Here is a 19865-nt window from a genome sequence, read left to right as displayed (position 1 = left end):
TCAAGAAGTTCTGTAGAACTGGACAAGTTTAAAGAATTATATTTGGTAGATTTAAAGCTGTAATTGCTTAAAATCATTTGGATCTAAGACAAAAATAAAATTGAAAACATAATGTTTCAGCTTCCCATTTTGAACTTAACTTGCTTTAACCACTAAATAGTGTTTCTATAAATATATGCATTTTAAAGTGAATACAATGAAATAAAATCAAGAAAGCCTTGTACTGTCTTAACACTTAAGAGTTTTACGGTATATCTATGTTTCCACTGTTTAGACCCTGAAAAATATAGTGTCAAAGGTGATAACAAAATGGAGTCATCATCATTCTGTAAATATTAAATAATTTAGCTCTCTGGCCCAAATCTTTGAACTTAATGGAAATAATTCAGTTATCTTAGATGGGAAATGGCTGTCTTAATTGTTGGACATTTGTGCTTACCTAAATTTAAACTGGGCACACTAAAAAATTCTGATGTGTTTTCCTGCACTTTTGTTGCAAAAAAGCCAAAAACTCTGACTGAGACTCTTCAGCTACTGAAATTCCAGCTGTCTTTGGTAGCTTCCATAATACAGCTTTCCTCTGTTGGTACAAAAGTCCAGCAAGGGGTTAAATTGTAAAAGTGTAAGAGTTATACAAAGAGGCACTGATAGGTCAAACTAGATATCTATTCAACAGTGTAGTATTGTCGATCTTAATGCTAGATGTGCTTCCTTATTTTTAATGCAGCTAAATGTGATGCAGAATTCCCAGGGTGCTTTATTTGGTTTCATGAAGTAAAAGCAGAAGCTTGCTTAAGAGTTGAGTTCAGCTACCCAAGAGTATATAGAACCTAGTGCCATTTTTTGAGCAAATGGGAATTTTGATGAAAAGGGTACAGATGATGTAGGATATCTATAACTTTCCTTATTATTCCATTAGAATATTAATGAAGGTAGTCATATTCAGTATCTTCATTCAGCAGCTTCAGTATGAAATATGTTGATTTTCAGTCTGATGATCCAGCTGTGAAATGGCAGTTAAATCTGTACAAAGACATTTTGAAGAGTGATGAACCTACTGACCCTGAGAAAACTGTGGAACGTGTGCAGAGGATATCAGCTGCTCTGTATCATCTGGAGCAGGTAAAAAGCAACATACCTATACTGTGCTTATTTTAAATTAGAATGAGGTTCTTTCCTTATAGAGATTATTTCCACTTCGCTGAATGTAATTATTTAAGTTTCCAGATAAAAGTAATTTTTGCACATGCACACATGTACGCACACAGAGAAATGTGTATATATACAAAGTATTCAATGTAATCTGCTGAAGTGCCTCAATCTTGCTTCAGAGAAAACTCAGGAAGTATTTACCCCTACACAACTGTGTAAACAGTTTCATGAACTTTTATGTACAAAAGGTCAATATTCAGTAGCTGAAAACTCTGTAATTTTAAGAAAAGTTGTTTGCATGTGCATTTTCTTTAATATACGCATTTCAGCGTCTTCCATTCCTGCACATGAGGATGCTGTAGAAACTTTTGAATCCTGTTGCCTCTTCATTCAAATTATGCAATTTCAACACAAAGGCATTTGCACCCTTAAAATTCATCCTTTTCATTCAGAAATGATATAGCAAGAAGTCTGTTCACATGAATGATTGATTGATTCTGCAGAGTTAGACATAAAATAACCATTTTGGATTTTTTCCTGTGAGTTCCACATAGGAGTTTTTCTGACATCTAAAGCCTTTCAGTATAAACCAAGAAGCACTATAGAGGGCCCTCAGTATTTTTTCAGATTACTTTATTTTAAAAACATTTTTTTTCTTTCARAAGACAGGGAGCTTTTGTAACATTTTATAATTCGTTAACTACATTAACCAGTAGTTAAAAAGAAAATTTTGGATAAGAGTTGAAGAGTTTCCACTGTATGTACTAAAAGTATTTTCCCATAGGTTGAACAGCCGCTCAGATCAAAGAAAGCTGTTTGGCACAAACTCCTGTCAAAACAACGCAAAAGGGCTGTAGTTGCATGTTTCAGAATGGCACCATTATACAACCTGCCAAGGTAGATGGCTTAAAGGTTTATGTTTTTATAAGTTTTGTTCATATTTCTTAGTGCAAATACTGCCTAAGGGTAGCCCTAGAAATATGCTGATTGTTGGGCTTATGTAATGAGTTTCAGACAGGATAGTTAGTTATCAGCCAGGTCCTCACAGTAACAAAATATTTTTTTTTCATGACACATAACCAGAGGGGAGAAAGACCATAGGAATTACACTGCTACAAAAACCAAATGCTTCATTTTTGCCAGCTGTTGTCTTGTATATTATGTATAATTATCTCCAAAAACTGTGTTAAAATGTTGTTGTTGCTTCTGTTCTTTTTTTTGCCTCTAATTGATTGCTCTCTTTGTTCTTTATTCTCCTGTGTTCATAATCTTTCCTTTTTTTAACTTCCTTTTTTTTGTGGCCTTTTCAGGTCTCTTTCCTATTGCATGAAGACTTCATGCTCTTTAGGTTGTATGAGCCAATCTGTAGCTCTTATGTCAGGATGTCATGTGCATTTAAAGCAGCTATTAGGGCAGAGCAGTGCAGTATGAGATTTTGGACTTGTGTGTTGCTCTGCTTCTTTCTCCAGTTGAATGTAGATATCACAAAGTCTGAGATAAAGTGCATCCCTTGCCTTGATCTATCCACTGCTTTAAACAGAATATTAAGACCATGTTACATGGGAATAATTTCCTTTACCCTGTTCATTCTCACCAAAACTGTTTTTTTAATTCAGATAGAGCATAAGCATGCGTTCAATGATGTTTGCTTCTTACCTTCTTTTGCACTTTTTCACCTTTCATGATTTATATTTTTGTTTAAAGATTGCTCACAAAGTATTTAACAGAAACATTTCCTTGCATTTAAAAATGCCTTTATTAACACTTATCTCCATGCTCAACATCGGCTTAAGGTCTGTAGCTCTGCCACTAACATACTGAGAAGAAAGCTAGGTTTGCTGTAACAGGACAAATAAATGCCAGATGCACAGTAAAAGGCACACATTTTTCCTTTACAAAAGCTAGTAGTTCTAGACTATAATAACTTCTCTAAATTGTTTCCTACCCCCCGTCTCCCTACCATCAGCCAATCTTTGTGGAGCCAGAGAGAAATGAAAAGGTTTAAATAAAAAGCAAACTGACTAATTTTGAGGCTATCAACTATTTTATCTTCAAGAGCTGTATTTGGGGAAATGAGAGGAAGTGGTAGAATGAACACCCATTTCAGTAAAGCTGAGCGTTTTTTGATAACCGTGTTCTGGATTTATAAATATTTTTTATGAAAACTACAGATAATATGAATGTTAAGAACATTCACTTTATCTGTAATGTTCGTATATCTTTCTGTGTTAAAAACACTGAAACCGCTTCTCTTCAGACTTTGTGGTAGATTTTATGATGGAGTTTACTCCTAATTTTAAGAAATCTGAATGTGAGACAAATCTGTCCAGTTATTTCTTCTTGCAGACTCTAAAAATGAGGTTGGATGAAACTATTTTAGCCAACATATTTTGGTATCTGCAGTTCAAAACAGGCAAGAGTGAAAAACACTTTGGGCTTCTAGGTATATTTCTCAATTGCTAGGTACAGAGCAAAGTTTTAAACTCCGTTAGTTATGSACACAGATTTTTCTAGATAAATACTAAGATTCTGGCAGGAAAATAAGGCTATCACACTATTATGCACCTAACTGCATACATAACTATCTATCCATCATTTAAATTGATTGTGTTATGAAGGCATCTCTGAACCCTAGGGATTTTATTTCAAGTGGAATATGATTAATTTTAAGAGCTACATAAATCCCATTGAACCACAGTTTCAAATGCAGCTCTGCTTATCCTGTATATTTCCTCGTTTTAGTTGCAGTATTATATTGGGAGTTAGTTCTAAATTTGATGATAGAAGCAATTAATTTAAAGGGCAGTAAGGAAATTGATAATGGCAATATCCTTTCATTCATCCTAGAAAAGATTATGATCTTTGGTAGATAATGAGCTCTTTCCTCTGATAATTTTCTGGAGATTTAGGTGGCTTTCAACATACTTTAATATTAATCTCCCATTTTAATCCATTTTCTTCATGAGAATATATATCAGTTTTTAGGAACCCCAGTGAGATGTTTCAGAAATTAAGATGTCCCTTGATGTGCAGGTCTTTGTTAAAATAGCAGGTTGAAAAATCATAGAGAAATTACTGTAACTTCTTCCGTAAATATTCCAAGTTCTCTCTGTTTTGAGAAGTACCTTAAGATACAAAGGAAATCGTAGTTGTATTTTCAAATATTCTTGTTTCTCCAGGAAAAAAAAATGGTGAAATTACCTATGCTAATTCTTTGTGTTCTCTGTTCATTAATGAATATATGTACAGTGCTTTGAAAAAGTGTCTTATTTGATAAGTGTGTTTTCTCTGACATGTGTATTTAAGTGTTTGATGTTTTAAGGAAGTTAATTTGCAAATTGTTTTATTGTCTATCATCTGTATACGCACATAGATACAGCAAAATTGTACATGGAAATTTTTCATACAGTTTGAAAAAACATTCTTTCTGACTACTTCATTGAATTTAACTTGTGCCTTTGTTGTTAGTTCTTCAATGAAAACCTATATGCTTTTCTTCAGACACAAAATTAGCAATTTCTTCCTGAGCACCTTTCAACGTGTTTGGCTGGAAAAAGTACATGAAAAAACTCAGTATGACAGGCTTATACTCAAGTTAACGGTAATGTAACTTGTGGAGAGCCTCTTCCTTATGCGCACACTTACTCCTTCCCAGCCATGATTTGATGTTATCATAAAACATGAATTTGTACAATTTTCAGTGAGGATTCTGATTGGTCAGTTTTTGCAATCTGATAAGAAAATGGCACCAGTGCCAGCAGGGGAGCATAGAGGATTGGCTAAATAGCATTCTTTTGCAAAAGTAGAATAAGAATAATTTATGTGCACAATACATCTGTCATGGCATATAGAGCTTCTAAGCCTTATGTACAGACAGTTTGTGTGGTTCTGGTATTGGTGCAAGATAAAAATAAATGAAAAGACTATGTGGAACAACCTTACTTCACAGGATTCATACAGTGTGCTTCCAAACAAAATTTCCTCACAAATACAATGAAAATATGGAATGGTTTGGCCAGATTTATGTGTAGTTTGTTATCATTAACTATGTTTTCTGTGGAGAGTTGTACAATTAAATTAATCCAACTTTGTACAATTAAATTAATCCAACTGTATAGTAGTAATCAATATGCCTAACAGTCTTCTAGAGTTGGTCTTTTTCTAGTGCAGTTCTTGTGCATGTCTAATCCAGCTTTTTTGAGGACACATTATTACTGCCCTGAGGTGTAGCTGAAAGAAAAGAAGCTGAGGATAGGCTTCTGCTTGTGGAAGAAGGCAGTGAGTGTCCACAGATAACATGCTGGAAAAAAATTGATATTATTTTGCTATTGACAGCCAACTTCTGCTGTCTCAGTGTCCGAGTTTAATTAACTTGTAAATCCCACCCACTCATTCTCAGTGTATTAACATATGTATTTTTCCCATGCTTGTATTAAAACTCCAGTCCTGCAATTTCATGTATAACATAACTGAGCACTCTCAAAGCTTTCAGAATGAAAACTAATATATAGATAATAGCAAGAATGTTCAGAAATACTTTCAGATTTTTCACTGAATGTTAGTTAGATTTTGAATTTTGTTTCACTGACCAATCAGAGGATCAAAATTGTACAAACACGTATCCTTACTAATCATTAACCACCTGAGCTGTTATACTGTGTTCCGTTACCCCTCTTGATCTCACTTTCACAACCCCCCCCAGGCACCGTTCTATTAACCTCTTCCTCCATGGCTATCAGAACTATTGGATAGAAACAGAGGAATATTCATTTGAGGAGAAACTAGTTCAGGATTTGGCTGTAAGTACTGACATAACTGGGCATATTTTTCAGTGCCCACTTTAGTCTATATTTCATGTATCTATTATAGCATATATATAATTTTTATGTACTGTATACATTTGCATAAATTTATAAAATCCTTGTGCTTCAAGGCATAAGGACATTATCTGCTGTGGTCAAAAAGACGTTTGCCATGTGATGCACACTGAGGTGCATTAAGGTGGTTCATGCCTTCAGCTGAAGTATGCAATACTCATTCTTGGGAATAGAAATGGATCAGATGAACTGTCAGTCTATATTTGTCATTATGCTAATTCCTATGTTCCTATATTTTAATTACTGTTTTTTTAAAGCTTGACACAATTGATGCTTTTCCCCTTTTTGAAATTTTTGTTGGTGCTTAATATTTAATTTTAACATTTTCAGCTTGAATACAAATTAGTTTTGCTGTTTTCTTTTTGATACTTCATAAGGAGACATAAATATATGCAGCCATATTCAGCAAAAATTTAGTTTACACATGAACTTGGTGAAGGTGATTGGCAAACTTCAGTACTGTGTTACTTAATCTTGATTCAGAAAGGCTGCTGCTTTTTTTTTCCTCCTCTGTAGTCAGTTTGTCTAAAATATTTCTGAGGGGCCTATGTCCTTGATATCTAAACACCATGAATAAACGGCTTCATGGATCACAAGCAGATGCTTCAGTGTTAGCGAAAGCAGTTACATTGTAATTTGATTATTATTATGTTTTGTAATTGGATCATTGTTATTCTTATGATAATGCTAATTATTCTTTTTAAGTTAGTAGCAAAGAAGGAAATATTTATCATATGACATTATTCATACCTTGATGTTAAATGTAGTAATAATCCTACGTTACAAATCCTACCAGTGACAGTACAAGTAAAGAAGAATACCCTCCTTTTATGCCAGTGCTGGATATGTTTTCTTTCAGACTGCGAAAAAATATTTGAAGTTGATAGTAAGAGCAGTTCTTACATTTATTGAATCAAGATTAGTTATCTAGAAATGATACATGAAAGTATTATAGCAAATAGCAGCCTCAGTGGTATGCATCTGATGACAGTCTTAAAAACAGTTCAATTTCCCAATCAATTCTGCTAAATAATTGAGTTGGGACTTTCTTTCAGTTCTGGTCCATTGGAAACCTACATATAATTTCTGCTGAATAAGGCTTGCCTAAAACTTTCACTGTCTCATTCCCAATACCTTGCAAATGAGAAACTATATTACTATCAAATAAGAATAACAGAGTCAGATACTATGCTKCTTAGTTATACAGGCACAAAATGTTGCAGGTTCTGCTGCAAGCTGCTGAGTAAGATGAATACTGGAAGTTAATACAAACTGGACAAAAAAAATTACTGAAATCATTTTCTGAGCTTAATTGTTCAGGTTTTTTTTACTCATGAAGCTTAATCTGTATGTTCTGATATAAATCTTGACACAGACACCTCCAAAAAAAGAGGAAGAGGAAGAGGAAGAGACTGAGAAAAAACATCCTGATCCACTTCATCAGATTATCCTCTATTTTAGTCGCAGTGCTCTCACAGAGAGGAGGTAAAAAAGAGCCATGTTTAAAAGTATATTCAGTAAAATCACGCATGGATTGCTAATAACATTACAAAAGTGATTTAACGTAACTGCAGTTCAGTATTGTCCAGGGTGAACACTTTTCTACCTCTCCTTTTCCTTAGTGTTTTCATGCATTAACCTCAATATAAACTTTATGTTGAGACAAATGTTGACATATTTTTGACATTTATAAAACTTGGTAAATACCCAATACAGAAATAGCCAAGCCTGAATTCACATAGAAACATAAGGTCTACTGGAATGGTTGCTCCATGCAGGGTATTCCTCCAGTATCTGCTGGTAATGGATAAATGTTCTTACTGTTGGCCTTCATTAAATTTTATTCAATGTGTTAGAAGAGGTTTCAAAATACCACTGATGGTTAGAGTGAATCTCTTTCAGTGCCATTTTATGTTTTGAATTTAGACTATTGATCAGAATGTACATTTCATATAAGTAGCAAAATTCTCCAGAGCTTTGTATGTTTTTCTGTATGATTACTCTGTAATCTTACCATCTGACATTTATTAAAAATTAGAATAATTATAACTTATATGTCCATAATGCTTTTCTGGACTTGCATCAGCCACTTAGTCTTACTTATCCTTATAAATGACTAAGTTGGATATCCAAATATACCTGTAAACTGTTCAATTAAAAAGTCATGTAGATTTGGTTTGAGATTAGGAAATAAATTTGTAATAGGATTTTCAAGTACAGAGGGATTTCAAGTAGATATATACATACTTTCCATTAATAAAAATGGAACTTACGTATTAGTAGCAGTATGACAGCTTTTTATTACTACATCTTAAAATTTTTTAAATGATTTTTTTCCTCTTTATAGCAAACTAGAAGATGATCCTTTATATATTGCCTATTCTGCCATGATGGCAAAGGTAAATATATCATTTCAGCTTCCATCTCTCACCCCACTCAGGTACTTCCTGTTTATTTGAGATCCTTTTTAAACTTTCTATCTCTTATGTGGATTACTTAATATTAGTAGTTTCTGTATTTTTAATGAAACAAATGCTGTTCAGAGCTATATATATAAGAAATTTCCTGCTTTAAAATATAATTATCAAACTGTGATATGCACAATCCCATTGCTATCAATGGGCACTTAGTTTTGTATAGGATAACTCATGAGACATCTTAACAGTATCTTTATTCTTTAGATAATTATTTTTGAGCTACTATTTGAAGTCTGTCAAAAGCAATCAATATTTCCAACGTGTTGATTATAGCTGGCACTTAAATATGAGGAGAGTTTAACTGGAAACATAAATATTGTAGATAGAAATAGCTAAGACACGAGAACACATAACCTACAGTTAGAGGTATGCCTGTAGTTGGATAAATAGCCTGAAACCCACTCATATATTAGGGAATATCAGCTTAGTGTGGCTGAGCACAAATATTTAGGATTACAGGGATCTTAAATCTTCTTAATGGATTGAATTATTGCTTTAGAAAACTTCTTGGAACAGTCATTTTTATAGTGCAAATACTGAAATACAAATAGCCGTTACGTTTCATACTAAGCAAAATCTTATGATTTCTTTTGCAAACATAAAAAGAGCTGTCAGGATGAAGAGGAGGAAGAGGAGGATGAAGAAAAAGAGAAGACATTTGAGGTAAAATTTTAACCTTTTTTTTTTCTCATTGACTAAAGCGCAAGACATCATTTTAAATATATTTATTAGAGTAGGGCAAGGATGACAGTGTCTATTGAGTTGCTTTACTAGATTATTCATATAAAGGAAAGACTCTGTGTTCTGAAGTTCTGGAATTAGACAAGCTATGGATTATGGAAGCAGGTGCTTCCTTCAACAGCATCAGATTTCTCATCATCACATCATCATATTTTGCCTAAATCGGTTCCAGTCTGTATTCTATTCCCATTTTTGTTTCCAAACCCAGGAGAAAGAAATGGAAAAACAGAGAACTCTCTATCAGCAAGCTCGCTTGCATGATCGTGGAGCTGCTGAGATGGTCCTTCAGATGATTAGTGCAAGCAAAGGTAATGTTATGTGAAGTGTTAAAGTACATATCTGTATATCATATGTGTATCTTATACAACTTGTATATGATATATAATGAGGCAAAATTAAATGTCAATTACAAATTACATTAGGTAAAGTTTTCTGGACTGCTTTTCTGATTAAATAATTAATAATTGCAGTTTTAATGACTGTGTCCTTGTTTTGACAGGCCATACAGGACCCATGGTTGTTGAAACATTAAAACTTGGTATTGCTATTTTAAATGGTGGGAATACCATAGTTCAACAGGTAATTTTCTTTTTAACTGCTATGTGTCTTGCTTGTATAAAGGAAGGAAGTCATTTGGAGAATTTTAATGTCCTGTTGCGTTGTTGTGTTAGGAAGAGTTCAATTAATTTTAAGTTAAATGATGAAGAAATATCAGGGTAGTTTTGTTATAATAAGGGAAGAGCAAGCTGTCTGTTTACATGAAAAATGATATTATTGCTGGTCAGTGCTATGCATTTAGTATGGTAATTTAGGAAATTGTTAATTTACAATAATTTTAATATAGATTTTTTTCCCAAATGTATATCCTGTAGAAAATGCTGGACTACCTGAAGGAGAAAAAGGATGCTGGATTTTTTCAAAGTCTCTCTGGCTTGATGCAGTCTTGCAGGTAAAACATAAATCATATTATTAAAGTTTCAGTTTTATTCAGGTTGGTGGCTTACTGCCCAATGCAAATGCATTTGTTAGATTTGAATTACAGGAGTCACAGATTGTAGTGCTTTTATGGAAATTTTTTGTGAATCAGTGCATTAATCTTTTAGAATATTCTTCCAAGGCACAATCGAAGCAGAGAGTGACTGAGTATGCCTTTAAAGGCTTAGTTTGGAATGGCAGAAAAATAAAATGCAATGGCTTCTTTACTGGTCCCAGCTCCCTGAAATTTTCTGGCTGGGTGGTTCTAAGGATGGATAAAAGCCATCACTGAAGGAGAGGACAGGCCAGTGGAGCTCTGCTAAGCCGTCAGTTTCTGCACATCTCTGACAAGTTCCATAATCTCTGTCTCTTCATCTGAATCCTCTGCATATGTATCAAGTTTGTTAGAGGTGGCACGTGGCCAGTGAGCCCATAGTAGTTCATTTCCTTGACAAACTGGAAGTTCAAATGAAATTAGGTAAAGGACTCCCATAAAGAAGGTGGAAAACTGTTGGTGTTCCTAATTACTCTTACAATAGACAGCCTCTCTTTCTCAGCATTTTAAAGCAACAGAAGGGTCAGAAGCAGTAGACTGGGATTTAGATATGGAGAAGTTCATAGCAACCCTATACGAGGGCAGGAAAACTGAGGAAGGACTGGTGACCTGCACTATAGTAATTACCGATAAATAGTTGCAAAACAGTTGCAGCCTAATTATCATATATTCCATCTTGTCATCTTTCTGTTTATGTAGAACAATTTAGCAAGGACTTGCTCAAAGAGAATCTGCACTGATACTATTGCCAGTTGTATATACATATCTTTCAGGACCTCATTAAAAAGGTGGTTTTGGTAAACTGACTTGATCACTCAAAAGAGATTGAAAGTAATACTTTGAAAAATGCTTCAAATTAAAACGTGTGACTGCATTACTGTTCAACTGAACAAATTTATATAATCATAAAATTATACTTGGATTGTTTGAATGGAAATATTCTGACTGTGTGCCGAGAACCCTGGTATATGCCAAGTTAGCAAAAGGATAAAGATTTCAGTATGTTTTGACCTTGGAAGATATGGATTCTCTGATGTCTTCTGAATAATGTAATAATATATAATATATAGAATAACAAAATAATAATAACAATAGGGATAATTTAGTGGAAAACATTGTGATTGAGAAATAAACTCCAGTGATGCCCTTTTTGCAGGCAGGTTTAAGTCAATATAGAGAGTAATATTTAAGATTCCTTTTCCTCTTTTCATTTATATGTGAAACCCTAAATGACGTTACTGGAAATTAAGTTAGGCGAATGTTAAGACCTGACTTGAGACTTGTTTCTCTTCAGAAATGGACACTGGACCTTTATTTTTCTCCCAAGCTCTTTTATTTTATATGCATGTTACATAAAATATGAGGCCATGCATATCACATTTGGTCAAGGCTAGTTGTTCAAGGCCTCCAGAGATTTCCTAGCAGAAATTAATTTTTCATTGTGTACTATAGTACTTTTTCCTGTTTTTTTTTTTTTTTTAATATAAGTGTTCTTGACTTGAATGCGTTTGAGAGACAAAATAAAGCAGAAGGCCTGGGAATGGTTACTGAAGAAGGAACTCGTAAGTAGAACAAAATTGATTCCAGTAGTGCTTAAAACATTGTTTGTGCTTCCTTCTTTAACTGGAACTGTTATTTATTGTGGCTTGAAGCTTCTGTTGATAGACTTACTAAAAATAATTTTAGAGTTTGAGTTCTGAATATGCTTTATATTTACAAAATCTTTAGCAATCATTTTTAAGAAAAAATGTTGTAACTTCCAATTTTCTTATCCTGTATTCATGTTATTTTTCTTTGATCCACAGTCATCGTTCGTGAGCGTGGTACGTTTGGGTTTACAGATTTTGATACTATTGTGTGTTGCAAATACAGAGTGTAATCTTTAATTGCATCTTCCCAGACATCCTTTAAGGTTTAGCTTTATGGTCTGCAGCGGGTTGTGTGTTCAGCTTGGATGAACAGTTTGATGCTTATTAAAGAAGTGTCTTTCATATTTAAGGCATGGTTTTATTGGTAATTAACCATTTACTTATTAGATATATAGTCAAGTAACCTTTTTTTTCTTAAAACCATGAATGCATTGGAGTGCTAAATATTTTGGCTGTGCTTTTTCTGTCTCATAGTTTGTTTTATTTTTGTTATTATCAGTCTGTTTCTTTAAATTACTTTAAGACAGCTTTTGTAATATTGCTTTTTAAAGGATGCTGTTTGAAGATGATGTGTTCTGTGTGCTTAACAATAACAATAGTCACATAATCATTGTATTTATGTATTTTAAAGGTGAAAAAGTGCTGCAGCATGATGAATTTACTCGAGATCTATTTAGATTTCTACAGCTGCTCTGTGAAGGGCATAACAATGGTAAGTGAACTGAATTAATTTTGGGGAAAATGTGTGTTAAATTTATTCTCTAAACAGAATTGATTCTAAGATTTTTTTTTCTCTAACTAGTTGATCTAGTTTTCTGAGGAAAAGTGGTGTGCCAAAGATGTGAATTGTGCATTTTAATTTGAATTTTTAAGTCTTAACTTAATTTCAGAATTTATGTATGTCATTAATAGCAAAGTCTATTGCAAGGCATGTGGATAACAATTCTTCAGTTGTATTTATGTTGTGATATATTATAATTCAATTTCTAGCCCATGTAATAAGCATCTGTACCCAGGGAGGGTACTTTAAAAGAGTATCTTCCACATCAGTACATGAAGATAATCTTGTGTCTTCGATTTCTCCATTTATATTTACCAAACACAAATCATTTATTATTTCAGATTTTCAAAATTACCTACGTACTCAGATGGGCAACACCACAACAGTCAATATTATCATCAGTACAGTTGATTATCTCTTGCGTCTTCAGGTGAGGAAAACATAGTTAAATAAAAAATGTAGTTATTGCCATGAGAAATAGATCGACACAGAAATACTAATTTTGATCTGCTGCCTCAACTTTTGATTATATGAACGTAGGCACTAAATATTGTGTACAAAATTCAGAAGTAGAAAATAAAAACGTTGTTTTTTCTTAGGAATCAATCAGTGACTTCTACTGGTACTATTCAGGAAAAGATGTCATTGATGAATCAGGACAACGTAACTTCTCTAAAGCTTTGGCTGTCACCAAACAAATATTCAATTCACTTACAGAATATATCCAGGTAAACAAAAAATTTTAGCCCGGGTTATTAACAGTGATGTTATACATTTACATGGCCTGATCCTGTCCTGCCTTAAAATTTGTATGTATTTTGGCTGTATTTTTCTTGATTTTGATAAAGTTACATGGAATCACTGGCCAAGTGTAAAGCTAATATTAAAATATGCGAATGGCTGTAAATTTAACGTGATAGAAGCTAGAATTTATGCACTAGACACCAAAGAAATCCTGGAAAGCTTTCTAGTATAGCTTCATGGAAGTCTAAATTTTATTTTTTCATTTTTTCAAATAGAAATCTTAGGCAGGCAAATTATTTTTTAAATTTGATTATACATAAATAAAAAATGTGTTTATCTGAATCTTTTTTTAGGGCCCTTGCATAGGTAACCAACAGAGTCTGGCTCATAGTAGGCTGTGGGATGCAGTTGTTGGCTTCCTTCATGTCTTTGCCAATATGCAGATGAAACTTTCACAGGTATTTTCACTAGTTCAGTAGTTATTTTTTGCATCTATTTATAAAATACAGTCAAGTGAATGTTGAAAGCTGTAAAGTTAGCATACTGGCACTCATTGGCTGTGCATAGCTTTCTTCTTGTCATGTAGAGGTCCAACACTGAATCTTAAGACTAATTTACATCTTCATATCACTTATTTTAGTCTCAATCATCAGTGGATGCTCACCTTTTCTAATATTAAACTCACAATTTTGTTGCTTTCAGCTCATTTATATCTTTCTGATAACAAGGGTGGCAATTTGGTCCATTCTTTCCTGTTGCCAAAACCAGAGGATCTGTCATAGCAGAAGCACCATTAAAAGCAAGGTTCCCATTCTACAGCAAGGGAGGGCAAGAGAAAAGCTGGGAAAGTTTCAGAGAGGGAGGGAATGTGACAGTCAGTCAACTTGTTTAGTCAATTCTTCACGGTCTGTGGGAAGGAGGACAACAAGCAGTGTTCATTTCACCATGCAGGGCCTTGGAGAGTTCTACCCCACTCTACAGTTTCACGCTTCTGTGTTCTTTGGTGACTTCTTACTGTACCAGTACACTCAAGCCATGAGACACTGAATGCAATAGTGCAGGGAGTCATTTTACTCCTTGTCAGTATCTCTGCTACCCTCTGACCTGTTCATAACATTTCTTCCCACTCTGCAGAAGTGTATCAGAATTTTAAGGAGACTTCACAGTTCTAAGCCCTTCAAGTTAGCCACAAATCCAAGTTAGTCTCCTCATGTTCTGTAGCACATTCTCCAACCTTACTGAAGTTCTAGTTCTATTTGAGTGGTAATGCATTACACCACTAAATAGTCACTGTGAAGTGAGAAAGGACAGTTTCTTTCTGAGGTGAATACTGCCAGATTTGTCAAGTAACAAAGTTTATGAGTTTCTACTGTCCATTAACTGCACTTCAGCAGTCCTTAATGCTTTATTAAAACCTCTGCTGTAGTAGGTTACCCTCATATTGTAAAAGCCTACTGATAGCAGATTGTAGTAAAATGACACTGAAATGTTGGTAAAGTGTCTAAACTATATTTGGATGACCATCCTGCATGCGGTTTCTTCCACAGGTATTTATTTTCCCATAAGATACATGCAAAGGAAAAAAACCCTTAACTCTACTTTTTTTCCAGGACTCTGCTCAGATTGAATTGCTTAAAGAACTACTGGATCTCCTAAAGGATATGGTAGTAATGCTGCTGTCTCTGCTTGAAGGTTGGACCTGTTTTTTAATGGTCACATATTATTATCACAGCTTCATAACATAAAATGTGATAATTATTCACCTTTCTCAACTTTGCCTTTATATGATGCCAATACAAAAGCTATTTCATATTTATTTAAAAATTATTATCGGGTGAACATAGCCATGAAAAAGAGCGCTGCTACTGAAAAGCAAGTTGAAAGGAGACTTACAGAGATTTAAGAATGAAATATGAAAATGGGCATTTTTCTTTTGTTCTCAGCATGAATATGAAATTATTAACTTAAAATATAGCGACACTAAATAACTTTTTTTTTTTAATACACAATATAGGTAACGTTGTAAATGGAACTATTGGAAAACAAATGGTAGACACGCTGGTAGAATCATCTAGCAATGTAGAAATGATTTTGAAGTTCTTTGACATGTTTCTCAAGTTAAAAGATCTAACTAACTCAGATGCTTTCAAAGAGCATGACCCAGACAGTAAAGGCATCATCTCAAAGAAAGAATTCCAGAAATCAATGGAAGCTCAGAAACAATACATACAGTCAGAGATTGAATTCCTGCTATCCTGTGCAGAAGCTGATGAAAATGATATGTTTAACTATGTTGATTTTGTGGAACGATTTCATGAACCAGCCAAAGACATTGGATTTAATGTAGCAGTATTGTTAACAAATCTTTCAGAGCATATGCCTAATGATTCACGCCTTCAGAGCTTACTAGAACCTGCGGAAAGTGTTCTTAATTACTTTGAACCTTACCTTGGCCGTATTGAGATAATGGGTGGAGCCAAGAAGATAGAGAGAGTTTACTTTGAAATCAGTGAATCCAGCAGAATGCAGTGGGAGAAGCCACAGGTGAAGGAATCCAAAAGGCAGTTCATATTTGACGTTGTGAATGAAGGTGGAGAGCAAGAAAAAATGGAGCTCTTTGTGAATTTCTGTGAAGACACAATCTTTGAAATGCAGTTAGCATCCCAGATCTCTGAGACTGATTTACCTGAAAGGCCTGAGGAGGAGGAAGTGGCAGAGCCTTATTATGTAATGGATATTGGAGATGATGAGGAAGAAAAGTCCCTGGAATCGGCCTCAGCTTTTGCAATAGCCTGTGTTGCAGTGAAGAAGAATGTTGCTAACTTTTTTAAAATGGTCACTGTGAAGAACCTAAGGAAACAATACAGGAAAGTTAGAAAGATGACAGTAAAAGAGATGGTGAAAGTGTTTTTCTCCTTTTTCTGGATGCTATTTGTAGGGATATTCCAACTGTTCTTTTCTGTAGTATGGGGAATTTTCCAGATTCTTTGGAGCACTGTATTTGGGGGTGGCCTGGTTGAAGGAGCCAAGAACATCAAAGTTACTAAAATATTGGGGGACATGCCTGACCCAACACAGTTTGGAATCCATGATGATGTTATGGAAGCAGAAAAAGCTGAAGGTGCTGAGCATGGCATTAGAGCTGAATTTGTGCAATTTGTAAAGGGTGAAAAGGGAGAAAGTGACATCATCTCAGATATTTTTGGCATTCATACAAAGAAAGAAGGTGGCTCTAAACATGGTCATGATGCTGGACTTGGAGATATTGCAGAAATACTTGGTTCTGATATTCCTTCTTCTCTGGAAAACACAGTTCGTAAGAAAAAAGGAGTACAGGTAGGTTAAAGAGATTTGGTATTTCATTGCAGAAGATAATACAAATATATTACTGAATATTCTATTAGTAGTAACTGAATTATTTGGCTGTTAACTGATTAAGAAATGCACTGGCTGAGAACATACTTCCTATTCTGTACTCTTTTAAAAAAATAGAGCTTACATAGCAGAAAAATTCAGCCCAGTGTGTCTAGATTTCACTTCAGTGAATTGTTGTTACTGTTCGTTTGGACTTTAGTCAAACCTAGAAATGCTAGCAGCTTTGTAGGAACAGTTCTTGTTTTAAGCAGTTTACAGTCTTGTATACTTCATTCTGCACTCCTCATTTTGTTACAGTATACATCAATTACCTTTACAATATACCTTTTCCTCAATAATTCTTTATCATCATCTTAACTTCTTTCTTCTAGTTGCTTTAGTGATTATAAGCAATAAAATATCCTTTGTATTTCCTATTATTTGAAATAATTTGCCTGAATTTATTGTTACTTTAATGTTTATCATAGCATCATACTTCACTTTTATTCTGTTTTATGAACAGTTTACTTTGTTTCACTCTGCTAAGCTAAATATAATTTATTGTTCTTCTATTTAAAAATGGGCCTGAGCTAAAGGTCAAAATCTGAATGCCTCTATCAGATTTGGCATTATATTTCACTCTACATCTCAGATCTGTTTCTACTTGTAATTCAAAGATTTCTTTCTACTCATCAGATTTAGTCCAGCTCTTTATAGCATGCTTGCCAGGTATTTTCAACATAAGCCCGCATTGTACAACTTCATAGTTCATTATTTCCTCTTTATTCAGATGTTTTCCTCCAAGATTTGTTTATTGCCTAAAAGTAGAACTATTTTTTTCTGTTTATTTTCTTACTTATTTATTCATTCATTTACATGTGTTTAATTAAAAATGGCAGTCCTTTTAAATCATGTCTCATTTAGCATAAATGTAATGTGGTTGATGTTTAAAAAGTCTTTTTGAACTTTAAGACCCTGGGAGGTCTGAGTAATATTTTGTAATTTTCTTCAAGAAATGTTGGAACAATTGTTTTCTTTGAAATGTACGTTTCTCTAAGACTTATTTGTAGCTATTGATACACAATTGAATATAATTCGCCATTATATTGTGGAAAAAAACAATTGTGTAGCCATAAGGTCAGTGACGTTACTGTATAGCCAGAGAAACTGCAAAATAACCAGTGAAATTGTGTACGGCTTCATGATGGAAATTGTTAGGACATAGTTTTTACTGTGAAGTTCCACAGAGATCTATGCTGAGCACCACGCAGGAAACAAGGAAACAAATAAGGAAAAGCATGAATAGTGAGGTGACAGAGTTTGCTGATAAATCTAAGGTATTCATAGCAGTTAAAAATGAGCTAATTGAGAAATTGCAGGAGAAACCTTAAAATGGCATTGAACCTTAAAATTCAGTGAAGTGATACATATGGGACAAAAAGTTCTAATTTTACATGTAAAATGATGGACTTCAAGCTCATCATTACAATTTGGGAATGAAATCTTGGGATTATAATAAATAGTTGTGCGAAAGCATCAGTTCAACGAAAATGTCAATCAATGCAGATGAAAAAAGCAGAGTGAAAGTTTGAATTTTTAAGAAAGGAATAGAGAGAACACAAAACCAGGTTATTGTGCCCCATGAACCCAAGGTATATCTGCATGTTGAAGACTGCACAGGTCAGATTCCCCTATTTCAAAAAGAATGTGATAGAACTTAAAAATTCAGTGGAGGTCAAAAATTTATCAAAGGTATGGAACAATCCTTGTGTATGAAATTAAATAGGCTGAGGCTCTTCAGCCTGGAAAGGAGACAGCAGAACGTGTATGATAGAGGAACAGAGAGGGTGGATATGGATTTATTCATTCTTCCCCCACCCTAAGAATTAGGGGGCATCAAATTATCCTCCATCAGCTTGAGGGGGGAATATTTTGTGGAAGAGTTGTACATTTGTGCATCAAGTGTATTAGAGGAAGTTTCACAGGTGAGAGGTGAGGTAAGCAAGAGAAGATCTGTTTAGTAAATCCTTTCACCACTTGTGTGAAGGCCTCCAGGTGACTAGTGATGGAAAAGTTTAGGTAACTTTTGCTTTAGATAACTTTGTATTTATGCTTAGCAAGAGAACCAGAAAATTAGGAGAATTCACCAATAGAAACAGCGGTGTCTAAGCACTTTGAGAGAATACAGAAGAGGTTAAGAGCTAAGACAGGCTTTTGCAAAAGTGAGTGGTACCAAAATGGTGAATTTAGGTGCTTTAAATTCCTCTGTGAATCTAGAATTTGGGAGCCTGCATCTCTTTGATTTTCAGTGAAGCTTGGATACCTGAACTGCATTTGAAATGAGATTACTTTGGTCTTGCAACGATGAGTCTAAAGATGTTTAAAAAATGTGCCTGGACTTCTCTGCTGCAGTTAGCCATCTGTAAAATAGTATATTGGTTTTTCACTGTCTCAAGGGACTACTGTAAAATGTAATACTTGGATGGTTGTGAGGTGTGCCAGCAGTGGTTTAATGGATCATCTACCCACCTAAGATAAATAGTTTGAAGAGAAATATTGCATAAGTACACATTGTTTCAATATTTGCCTGATGTCAAGTGCATTAGTTGATCTTGACAAAGTATCTGGGTTTTGTAGTGCCTAATAATTACACAGATCTTTTCCAGGTTTTGATGCTGTCATTGATATAATACGTTGTTCCTAATTTTATATTTGGAATGAGGCAAATTGATGCTCATTTTCCACATAACCAGTAACAGCACTGAGTCTTCGTGAGTGACGTTTGTATTTTATGATCTGGATAAAGTTACTTTCATCCTCAACTGGTCACGTAATCTGTTTCATAACCCTGAATAATTCCATTAAGTTATTCAGTCAACTGGACTAGTTACAGTATTGATTAACACTATACTGATAAAAGGTTATTAGAAGAATTTCTGTAGTTTTCGCTGTTAAAATCTAGTCGGAGCTGTCTATTTTAAAAAATCTAACATATTAAAACTGGAGAAGTGGTATTAATAAAAATTATAGTGTGGTGATTATTTTATTTGCTTCTTAAAA

The 19865-nt window shown here is 34.2% G+C and overlaps 1 protein-coding gene across 1 annotated transcript in view; it reads left to right on the top strand.

Moving 5' to 3' along the window:
• The window catches only part of RYR3 (ryanodine receptor 3), a 267401-nt gene that overhangs the window by 223236 nt on the left and 24300 nt on the right, over window positions 1-19865 (top strand). The window contains exons 73-89 of the mRNA XM_026076056.1: window positions 991-1122; window positions 1937-2049; window positions 5855-5951; window positions 7405-7514; window positions 8377-8428; window positions 9113-9169; window positions 9456-9555; window positions 9747-9826; window positions 10120-10196; window positions 11766-11839; window positions 12083-12100; window positions 12558-12638; window positions 13049-13137; window positions 13307-13435; window positions 13805-13909; window positions 15062-15143; window positions 15466-16787. Of these exons, the coding sequence (XP_025931841.1) occupies window positions 991-1122; window positions 1937-2049; window positions 5855-5951; window positions 7405-7514; window positions 8377-8428; window positions 9113-9169; window positions 9456-9555; window positions 9747-9826; window positions 10120-10196; window positions 11766-11839; window positions 12083-12100; window positions 12558-12638; window positions 13049-13137; window positions 13307-13435; window positions 13805-13909; window positions 15062-15143; window positions 15466-16787 (2718 nt within the window). The remainder of the gene's footprint in view (window positions 1-990; window positions 1123-1936; window positions 2050-5854; window positions 5952-7404; window positions 7515-8376; window positions 8429-9112; window positions 9170-9455; window positions 9556-9746; window positions 9827-10119; window positions 10197-11765; window positions 11840-12082; window positions 12101-12557; window positions 12639-13048; window positions 13138-13306; window positions 13436-13804; window positions 13910-15061; window positions 15144-15465; window positions 16788-19865) is intronic.

Source organism: Apteryx rowi, unplaced genomic scaffold (genome assembly GCF_003343035.1).
Source record: "Apteryx rowi isolate R43461 unplaced genomic scaffold, aptRow1 scaffold_424, whole genome shotgun sequence".
Classification (NCBI taxonomy): domain Eukaryota; kingdom Metazoa; phylum Chordata; class Aves; order Apterygiformes; family Apterygidae; genus Apteryx; species Apteryx rowi.
The sequence above is the reverse complement of the archived record's forward strand: the minus strand, read 5'-3'. Positions and strand labels throughout refer to the sequence as shown.